This window comes from Vigna umbellata, chromosome 5, assembly GCF_029865625.1.
Source record: "Vigna umbellata cultivar VRB3 chromosome 5, Vumbellata_1.0, whole genome shotgun sequence".
Lineage (NCBI taxonomy): Eukaryota > Viridiplantae > Streptophyta > Magnoliopsida > Fabales > Fabaceae > Vigna > Vigna umbellata.
In genome coordinates this window covers 70,714,358-70,725,307 of record NC_142169.1, presented here as the reverse complement: position 1 = coordinate 70,725,307, position 10,950 = coordinate 70,714,358, and the positions used below count along the sequence as shown (strand labels likewise).

At 34.9% G+C, this 10,950-nt stretch overlaps 1 protein-coding gene across 1 annotated transcript; it reads left to right on the top strand.

Moving 5' to 3' along the window:
- Window positions 1-3,188: 3,188 nt before the first annotated feature.
- RECQ4A (DNA helicase (RECQl4A)) lies at window positions 3,189-10,775 on the top strand. The gene is made up of 26 exons (XM_047317387.2): window positions 3,189-3,404; window positions 3,490-3,527; window positions 3,618-3,785; window positions 4,277-4,334; window positions 4,443-4,730; window positions 5,207-5,377; window positions 5,451-5,581; window positions 5,744-6,113; window positions 6,185-6,316; window positions 6,443-6,529; window positions 6,625-6,752; window positions 6,858-6,978; window positions 7,064-7,215; window positions 7,288-7,423; window positions 7,738-7,861; window positions 7,937-8,007; window positions 8,090-8,158; window positions 8,323-8,451; window positions 8,538-8,696; window positions 8,820-8,900; window positions 8,989-9,150; window positions 9,277-9,329; window positions 9,562-9,691; window positions 9,774-9,868; window positions 10,078-10,155; window positions 10,226-10,775. Exons 2-26 carry the CDS (start codon window positions 3,493-3,495, stop codon window positions 10,602-10,604), a joined length of 3,507 nt encoding a protein of 1,168 aa, XP_047173343.1. The 5' UTR covers window positions 3,189-3,404; window positions 3,490-3,492; the 3' UTR covers window positions 10,605-10,775.
- The last annotated feature ends 175 nt before the right edge of the window (window positions 10,776-10,950 follow it).

Below are 10,950 nucleotides of genomic sequence, written 5' to 3'. Positions count from 1 at the left end.
TTAATATTACAACAATATTACTATTAATGTGAAGTGGATGATTTTTATTAAATGATGTTGAATAAAATATATTATAGGTGTTGATATATAATTCATTAGCATAATGGTTTTGTTACCTAACAAGACAATTTATTGGTTAATGTAAGTGATAAACCATAAGCCAACCTAATAATATTGTTAGTGAATATAAAATCTCACCTTAGGTGATAACATGTAAATAATTAAATGCAATATATTTTCAATGTAATAAAATTTATTTACTTTTCATATTAATGACAATATAATTTTATATTAAACATAAAATGTCACTTTTTTTAATAAGTCAAGAAAGTAAATTCATTATCTAATCAATCTAACAATTAAATGGTTAAAATTTATTTGAATTTTTTTAAAGAAAATTGAGTATTCAATTTCTTTTAAACAGATACTTAATTATAATTACTTAAATTTATGTGAAAGAGTTAAAATAAATAAATAAAAATTTATTTCGAAATTTATAAATCATTCTCTAAACTTTATATAATTATAAATTTAATTTTTGAGAAATTTAAACTTTTATGAAATAATGGGTTTCTTCTGTATTTACTTTAAATTTAATTATCGCTCTTGTCATATCAATCATTAATTAAAAATATATGGAAATTTTAACTTTTCATAATTTTTAGGGTTAAATATGTTTTTAGTCCCTAAACTATTGGCCATTTTTGGTTTTCGTCCCTCTTCCAAAGTAAGGTACACTTTAGTCCTCGTACTTTTCGAAACTTTGGTTTTAGTCCTCCAAAACTAACACCGTGAAAAATATGCTGATGTGTCTAACGTCTCTGTCCACGTGTAATTGCTTTTTTGCTGACATGCATCTGTTAAGTGATCTGAACTGATTTTTCAAACAACTACTCTCCAAGTCAAGCTTTTCTCGGAGACCCAATCTCTACCTTCACTTTGTTCTCTGTTCTTTAATTCTTCTTCTATTTTATCAAAGTCTTCAACTTGATACACCACACGCAGAAGTGACACAAGCTCCGAGATACTCATTTCGCTGTATCCATCTTTGTTCTTGAGTTTCGCTAAGTAAATCCTCTTCCGATTCTCTCCTACGATGATCTGACATATCTTTGTGAAACCCCTGGAAGCAGCAACATGCAGAGCTGTATCCCCTTGATAGTTCTTCACTTTCAGAGCCTTCCTCGTCTTGTGTCTGATAATGGCTTTCACAAGCTTTTCAACCAATTTTTCTTCGGCCAAATCCACCACCACGTGTAGTGCAGTGCCGACGAAATCGTCAATCTTTGCCGTGTGACACGCTGGGTTTTCATTGTACATCTCCTCAACCTCTTTCCATTTCCCTTCCAATGTGAACTGCGCCAGACGGTTCACTTTATTCGACAACACCTCCTCAAAATTTCCGTACTTGGTCGTTCCCATCCTGCTTCAACTTCAGATTACCAGAATATATGGACATTAATCTACACATAATTAATGCCGATAAAAAAATATATGTATACGTAATTAACACTTTTTTAGTGGAAATTTATAAAGAATTACAAATGATATATTAGTCTTACGTTCTATTTAATGAGTTCTATGATATAAGAGGAAGATAAAAGAATTATAATTTCGTTTGAGATCAGTCTGAATATGTTTTTATTTTTTTATTAAATCAATTTTCAAATCAATTAATAATATCTCCACATTGTTGGGAGTGGCCAACTTAATTTATTGGATTCCAAAGAAAATAAAGCGTTACTACTGCAAAAAAGTTCAACCTCGTTGTCCTCTTCTGTTTTTTTTTATCAGTAATGGTAGCTGTAATGGCTTTCTTTTTTTATCTTTCGACTAACAAAACTAGAAAAAAGAAATAAGCAGAAAAATAGTTCTTGTCCTATGGCTGCAGAGAACTGTTATATATTGTAAATTGAGATGGTCAAGGTTAACAGTTAACCAATGATGTGTTTGGATTTTTGTAACGAATTTCCTGAGAACATAAAAATTCATGAGTGTAGTTAAAGAAAGAAAAAATAATGGTAAAGTTTTACATTAGGTAGAGCTTAACAAAAGTTTTACTTAGCGAAACTCAAGAACAAAGATGGAGAGACTCCTCTCTTTCAAGCCGCTCTCAACTGGAAGAAACAGACCTTTGATCATCTTTCTAACCTTTACGGCCACAGCGCTCCCTTAAAAAATATTTAATTGATAAATTTTGCATCCGACCCTCAATAAAAAATTTCTCTCAAGTTTTAGTAACATTTTTTATCATTTCTCTTAGGTTGGGTATCTTTTTGTTGATCCGTAAAAGATTATTGAAAGTGAAAAGATGTATAAGTTCATATTCGTCGTTCCCTTTCCCTGTTCACCTTTTTCATTTCATCTTCTTTCATACGTTTCCAAACACACTTTCTTTCTTCCTTCTTCTTCTTTCTTCATTTGCTCAAATTTCGTTACTTGCACCAGAGGTAGCGGCTTCTTCTTCTTTCGCTCGGTTCACCCACAGAAAAAAGTCGGCGTCTTTTGGACTTCTCATTCTCATGACACTTCAACCCAAAATCGAATCTGGGTCTTTGCAGAGTTCCATTTCTACTACTTCTCAAAAGCATTACAGCGAAATGAGTATCTCGGAGCTTGTGTCACTTCTGCGTGTGGTGTATCAAGTTGAAGACTTTGATAAAATAGAAGAAGAATTAAAGAACAGAGAACAAAGTGAAGGTAGAGATTGGGTCTCCGAGAAAAGCTTGACTTGGAGAGTAGTTGTTTGAAAAATCAGTTCAGATCACTTAACAGATGCATGTCAGCAAACAAGCAATTACACGTGGACAGAGACGTTAGACACATCAATATATTTTTCACGGTGTTAGTTTTGGAGGACTAAAACCAAAGTTTCGAAAAGTATAAGGACTAAAGTGTACCTTACTTTGGAAGAGGGACGAAAACCAGAAATGGCCAATAGTTTAGGGACTAAAAACATATTTAACCCTAATTTTTAAGACAAAGTGAAAAAATATTTTTAAAAAAGAAAAGTTAAAATTTTAGGTTTATGTCATTGTCTCAGCAATGTGTAAATCCTCCTGGCGGGAATTGAAAATCTTGTACCGCTAATTGAATTATAAAAAAATTTCGACAGTATTTTTTATGCAATTTTTTATATTTTATTTTATTGGGTTATAAAAAAAGAAAAAAAAAATCAAGATTTTGCAGAAGTAGATTAGTTGAAATGAAAAATCCCGCCAAGGCTTTGGAAAAGCTCTTTCTCTTCTCTTCCGTACGATTATTTGGATCTCTGTGTTTCAATGGCCAACTTTTCTCCTCAATCACTTTTCTAGGGTTTTGATTCGAATCGCTCTACTTCCACTCGACGTTGCAATCTCCATTGCATTTTTTCTTCCATTTACCGATGCCCATGTTTTGATGAGGCACGCCAACGAGTTTTTTTCTTCATTTTTGTTCATTATTATTGCGCCGTGTTGCTGTAATTCAAATTGAGTTCTGATTCTGCAGGGAATGTGTTGTTTGGTTGCTACTCAAATGAGACCAGGGTAATGATGCTTGGGTTCGCTTTATTTGTTTCCATCTTTGTGGTTCATCATTTATAGTTAGTGGCTAATTAGGTTTTGGAATGTTCACAGTGAAACCAATTCAGTTCGCGTTGATAAAGAGAATAACAGGGACTGGTTGCGGCATGCCAATGCTCATGAGAATTTCTCCTCCCAAGAGAAGTTTTTGAGCTCTAATTTTCTGTTCTCTGTTCCGCCCAAGAAGCCCCGCCACCAAGAACCGAACCCTGAGACTGCCGGGTACACCTTTTACTTCAACAGTCATTCATTCTTGTACTTTGTTATATTGCCAGTTCGTTCAGAGTTTCATGTCCAGAGTTCCTAGACAATAGGATTTATAGGTCTTTCTTGGAATGGCTAGGCATTGGGGCTTCATTAGTTTTTGTGTGTATACAGGGAAATCAATTTCGTTCCCAGGGGTTGCCAAGACATTAATTCTGTCTAAAAATTTCCGTTTACTTCAATCGACTATTATTGCTTTGCTAACACTTCGGTATAACGTGGTAGATGTTGGTTTAAACTTGTTTCAATTTAAAAGTTACCATTTTGGATTATATCTTCTTACTCCACTTTTTTGCTGTTCAGTGCTGAGATCGTTTTTGAATGGATTTTATTTGTTGGTTTCCTTAGTCAACTGTGGTTGTGCTATTTCTGTGGAACTTGATATGCTAGATTAATATATGGATTTCAGCTCAGTTTCAGCTTGCTCTCTAATGCGTCAATTCTCTCAGGTTTGTTTTTCAACGAAGTGAAAATATTCAAGTTTCACAGAGAGTACAATTTGACAAGGTATAGTAGTATAACTGTTATATGAAAGTGAGTAGTTTGCCAATGTAAATGTTCTTATTTGAGACTTCTACAGTTTGCAATAACTTCTGATGAAACAATTCCTGACAGGCTTGGGATGCTCTTTCAAGTCTACAAAATTCTAGTAGGAACTATGTACAACCTGGAAAAACTGTCAATGTTAATTGTCAGAGTCATGAGAATACGAGAACAGCACCAATCCATGGAGGCTATCAGAATGACAACCGTATGTGTCCTGATGTCACTGACATTCCAGCTAGCAGAAATACTTCTTGGGGTTTGGATGGTTCATTGAACAATCATAATAAGTACACAGGCCAAATCAACGAGTCTTCTAACTGCATGTCTGGAGATATTGATGATGATAACATACTTGAGGTAATTTAGTATGCATTGATTAATTTAAACGAGTCAAATTCATCTGGGTCTCATTAGGCTTGTAAGTTAGAATTGCCAACAATTTGTTGCAACTTGCTTGATTTTATTGTTTTTGAATGAACTGATATAAAATCAAAGGGCTTACCATAGTTATTAGTTGCAGTCATACATAATTTTGTACCAGTTATTTTAACTTTCAGTCTTTTACTACTAGTTTGCCGATGAATGTATGTTGGTTATTCCAACTTGAAGGTAGTAGTTTGCACAATTCTTTTGTGAAGTGGAGACTGACGAGGATGTTTGGCCATTTTATTCACTCTCTGATTATGTCCTTTTGTCCGTAGTTGGTGTGGCTGCTTTGTTGCCTTTTCTTAAAAATAAACCGTTACCTAGTCAAGTTTATCCTAACTGCTTAGATCCATGTAGATGCTGATTTCTCTCTCTTTGTTTCCGTCCTGCTTCTGGTTGCCTTTAAGAACATTGATGTTGACCAAATTGTTGAGAAATACCAATCGACCTGCACTCCTAAGCCGTCAATATCCAAGTTTCCTCCTGTAACACCAAATGCAGATAAAGATGGATTTGCTAGACAGGGGGATGATGTTTTGCCACCAGACCTGTGTTTAGATTGCATCCATGGGTACAAGGTATTTTGATCTTTCCCAAGTTATCCATGTTTATTTGTCAGATTGATCGGCCTAATCCTAAAATTGGTTGCAGCTAGGGCTTTGCCCTGAAGCAGCAATTCATTTGCAGGAATTGAAGGATAATCTAATTGCAATCTCTAATGAACTGCTCGACAATTGTGAAACCCTCAATTCTACACAGATATCAAAGCTTCGCCATGATAGGTGTGCATTTCCCTTGGAATTACATTGTTTGTAACATTTTTTCATCTTTTTTTTTTTTAATTTATAGTTGTGGTATGCTAAATTATTATGCATAAAAAAATTACAGCATATTTTTTTAATTGAATAGCATGAGTTGAAAATAAAACTTGTCGCTAATGCTAGGTCACAGCTGAATAAGCAAATTCAGCAACTAGAAAAATATACTCAATCAAGTAATCTTAACGAGGAAAGGCAAAAGTCACATTTTTCTGCATCCACGGCACCATTCGCATCATATGTGTATGAAACACCTCAGCAAACTGGTGCCTGTAATGGATCCAAGCAATACGATACTCAGGCTTATATGGGTAATGGGACATGTGGTTCAACATTCCAGTCTCTTCCATCTTTTTCTGTAGACAATTATAGCACATCATCAGGCCCGGTGGAGCGGGAAGAGTTCATCCCAAAGATTATTGAAGTTAATTACATTGAAGGTTCTGGAGACAAACGCTGGAGCAGCCACGATTTTCCTTGGACAAAAGAGTTAGAGGTATTTAACTGAATTATTGTCAGTTTCCAGTGAATGTAACTCGTCTTAATAACTTTTTTATTTGTTTACAGGTTAATAATAAAAAGGTATTTGGAAATCATTCCTTTCGCCCCAATCAAAGAGAGGTCATTAATGCCACAATGAGTGGATGTGATGTTTTTGTTCTGATGCCCACTGGTGGTGGAAAGAGTCTGACTTATCAGGTAATACGATCTTTCTAAAGACCTTTTTCGAGTTATGGCCTTTTCCCTATCTCATTTTATTGGTTTTGTTGATATATTTGTCTAGATTTTACCAAAACTGTCATCTTACAATGTCTTGTCTTGCAGTTACCGGCTCTTGTTTGTCATGGTATAACATTAGTAATTTCTCCCCTTGTGTCCCTTATTCAGGATCAAATAATGCACTTACTGCAGGTATTGCTGATTTTGTAACTTGCTTCCTCTTTCTGCCCTGTGTTTTTCTGATTGATAGATAGATGTTTATTTGCTCCTGTTGGCTTGGCTTACAGGCAAATATACCAGCTGCTTACTTAAGTGCCAATATGGAATGGACTGAACAGCAGGAGATCCTCCGAGAACTTAATTCTGATTACTGTAAATACAAGTTATTATATGTGACACCTGAAAAGGTTGTCAAGTGAGTGCCATCATTGATAGCTGCTCTATTCTATGAAACATTTTAACTTAAGAGTCATATTCTTCATTTTTTTCCATGATGCTATTGTTTTTACTTTTACTGCAGAAGTGATAATCTTTTGCGACACTTAGAGAATTTACATTTTCGTGAGCTGCTTGCAAGGATTGTAATTGATGAGGCTCACTGTGTGAGCCAATGGGGGCATGATTTTAGACCAGATTATCAGGTTGGAGCTTTTGTGCCCTTCAAATTGACGCAAATCTATGATAATGTATTGTTTAAATTTTAATTGTTACTCTTGATTTCACCAGGGACTTGGTATATTGAAACAGAAATTTCCAAATACTCCAGTTTTAGCTTTAACAGCTACAGCAACTGCTAGCGTAAAAGAAGATGTCGTGCAAGCACTTGGTCTTGTTAACTGCATTGTTTTTCGGCAAAGTTTTAATCGCCCAAACTTATGGTGTGTTAAATGAAGAACTGACTTCTTGCTAAACCTTCAATGGATGAATCATGTTCATTTTTAACATTGCAGGTATTCTGTTGTCCCCAAGACCAAAAAGTGTTTGGAAGACATTGACAAATTCATTAGAGAGAATCATTTTGATGAATGTGGCATTATCTATTGTCTTTCACGAATGGATTGTGAAAAGGTCGCTAGCAATTTGCAGGTTAGTTCCTATTATTTCATATTTGTATATTGGACTTAAAAGCGTAATATGTTGAATTGGCTCTGATTTTTTGGCTTGCTCTAGCTTTTCTTTCATTTTTCATCATGGTTCATGTTTTTTTGTTTTGTTTCACTGTTTCTGCATGAAAATGTGGGTATCTGAAAAGCATCAGTGCAATCTGGTGACCTTCCTGAACGTAGAGCCCAGTTTTAGCAAGCTGATTCATTTTTTTAATTGAAAAATAAATAAATGTGGAAGCTAATATCAATTCGTTCAGCTTGTGAATACATTATCTAGTTATATTCATTGTTCAGGAATTTGGACATAAATGTGCATTTTATCATGGTACCATGGATCCTGCTCAACGTGCCTTTGTTCAAAAACAGTGGAGCAAAGATGAAATCAATATAATTTGTGCTACAGTAGCATTTGGAATGGGTATATTTACTTCCTTGCTACTGCCTATTGCATTAATTAATTGTATGAGATCATATTTTATACTTGTTATTTCAGGTATTAATAAACCCGATGTCCGCTTTGTAATTCACCATTCTCTCCCAAAATCTATTGAAGGCTATCATCAGGTACTGGCAGAATATCAAATATGTTAGGTATATAGGTTTTGCTTCTGTTGGCTTACGTGCATGCTTCTTATTTTCCTCTCAGGAATGTGGCCGAGCTGGTAGAGATGGTCAACGTTCGTCTTGTGTATTATATTATAATTATAGTGATTATGTTAGTATCGATCTCAACCCTCTTACTTGTATTTTAATATGTTTATTGAACCTAAGTTAGCATTCATATTAGTGGAAATCAAATGAAACGAGTGATGACTGAGATCCCATCTCCTTACTCAACTTCCTTTATTGCTTATGTATGATTGCATCTCATATTTACAGATACGAGTCAAGCATATGATAAGTCAAGGATCAATAGAGCAAAGTCCCATGGCATCTGGATACAATCGTTCAAATATGATAAATCCTGGAAGCATACTAGAAACAAACACTGAAAACCTTATGCGAATGGTAAATTTAAAAAAATTGAGATTCTAATTATAGTTATTATTATTATTATTATTATATCACTAAATATTTGTCTTGAACTGCCTCAGGTTAGTTATTGTGAAAATGAGGTCGACTGTCGGCGCCTTCTGCAGCTTGTTCATTTTGGGGAGAAGTTTAATTCTTCAACTTGTCACAAAACGTGTGATAATTGCTTGAAGATCACAAATTTCATTGAGAAGGATGTCACAGAGATAGCAAAGCAATTGGTTCGGAAACATTTTCTATCAGCATACTCTTTAATCCCTCCATTTATTGAAGTTCTATTAGAGTGTAATATTTGAGTCCTCTCGTTCGCAGTTTCAGTTACTTTTTTGTTGTCTTATGCTTAGGTTGAACTTGTTAAGCTAACGGGACAGAGGTTCTCATCATCTCATATATTAGAAGTCTATCGTGGTTCCTTTAGCCAAATGGTATGCCATAAGCATTTAATTTGTTTTCCTTTTCATTCTTTGCAATATATTATCGTTCTTGATAGTGTACTTCTAATGTCAAACAAAGGTCAAGAAAAATCGCCATGAGACAGTGAGCCTTCATGGTGCTGGAAAGCATCTAGCTAAGGGTGAGGCTTCCCGAATATTGCATCATCTTGTTGTTGAGGATATTCTTGTGGAAGAAGTAAAGAAAAGTGATTATTATGGATCGGTATCGTCAATATTGAAGGTATCAGTGCTCATGTTATATACTGCAATTTTACCGAGTTTAACATTTGCTCATTGTGCTTCCAATGTTAGTTTACATAATTAGCTTCTATGACTGTAAGTTTTCTAAAGCATTAAAAAATGTCAGGTAAATGAGCTCAAGGTCTGTAATCTGTTTGCTGGGCACAGAATTATATTGAGGTTTGTCAATCTCATTCTGTTTCTTGCTTAATTTTGTTGAATTAGAAAGCTAATTCTTACCGTGGTTGAACATCTTTCCGTGAAAGTTCCTTTTTCTTTGTATGTGAGGGCTTTGATAAATATGAGATCGATTTGACTTGAATCTTTGTCTAAGCTTTCTAGGGCTTCAAGTTCACAATACACGCGTGTTTTTCTCTGGTCATATACTCATGGAATTTTTCAACTACTGTAGATTCCCATCGTCTGTAAAGGCATTAAAACCAGGGAAATCTGATGCAACTCCAGCCAAGGGTTCTTTGACATCTGGGAAGCCGAATGTTATTCCAACTAACGCTCCTCAGCCTCAAACTGAAGTGGATTTGGTATGAAATGGGTTATCTTTCAGTTTGTTTGTTGCAATTTCTATCTGTTCTTGAATTATATCTAAAGACAAATCTGCTTCAGAATCTTTCAGCCAAGTTATACACTGCTCTGCGTATGTTGAGGACAACTCTTGTTAAAGAAGCTGGAGATAGTGTTTTTGCTTACCACATATTTGGGTAATTTATTAGACATTTTCTTTTTGTAATACAAGTAACAGTGTCTCCATTTTGGATTCAGTTACTCTATAGGGTATAGCATTATAACGAATGCAATTGAAAATTAAAATTTGCCTAATAAATCCATTTCTGCTTTATTACATGATATGACGTATGTGTTATATACTACTCGTGATAAAGGCATCTGATAAGCTGTCGTTTCTATTTAGTAATGCCACGTTGCAGCAGATGAGCAAGAGAGTGCCGAGAACGAAAGAAGAACTCCTTGATATCAATGGCATTGGCAAGTAAGTTTGTTCTGAGAATAGTGGTCTCCTTGTTGGTGAATAGGCATTAATTAATTTTGGTTTAACACAGGGCAAAGGTAAGCAAGTATGGGGATGAGATACTGGAAACCATTGAGAATACCATAAATGAATATTACAAATTGGACAAAGCCAGTAGCGGCAGCAAAGGTAGTGCAGATTCTGCTAAAAGGAGACGAGAGTCAAATGGAGATCCATATGCAAATGCTGAGGACGATGACGCCCTCACCAATAGTACAGGTCGTTCTAAGAAAAGGACTATAAAGAGACAAAATAAAAAAGCTGTGATATATGATTCTGCAGAGGAAGATTATTTTTCTGGATGCCATGATGAAGACCTAGACTTTGACCTCATAGAAATTGATGCATTAGATCAGGTGACTTGTAAAAATGCTTCTGGGAGAGTACTACCTCAATGGACAACATCTTGAAATGATATACAATATTATTATTGTCATGTCCCTTCGCACTATGTATATCAAGCTTGCAGTAATTTATGGTTTCCATCGTACGAGTGGAAGATAACTAGTATACGCAAATCAACAAGGAAAACTCTGTATTACTTGTATTTCGATAACCACCATCATAGTTGTCTAGAGTAACTTGTGCTGGTGAAGAGGTGCAGATTTAATTTAGTGAAATCTATGGATAACTTCCGCACTTTTACTTGGAAAATGTGGCATCTTTAATTGGTAAAGGCTTTTTGAATGATACATCCTATAAAATTCTAAATTCCGCCTAATTTACTTTAGATAACTCGCATAGTCAAATTACAAA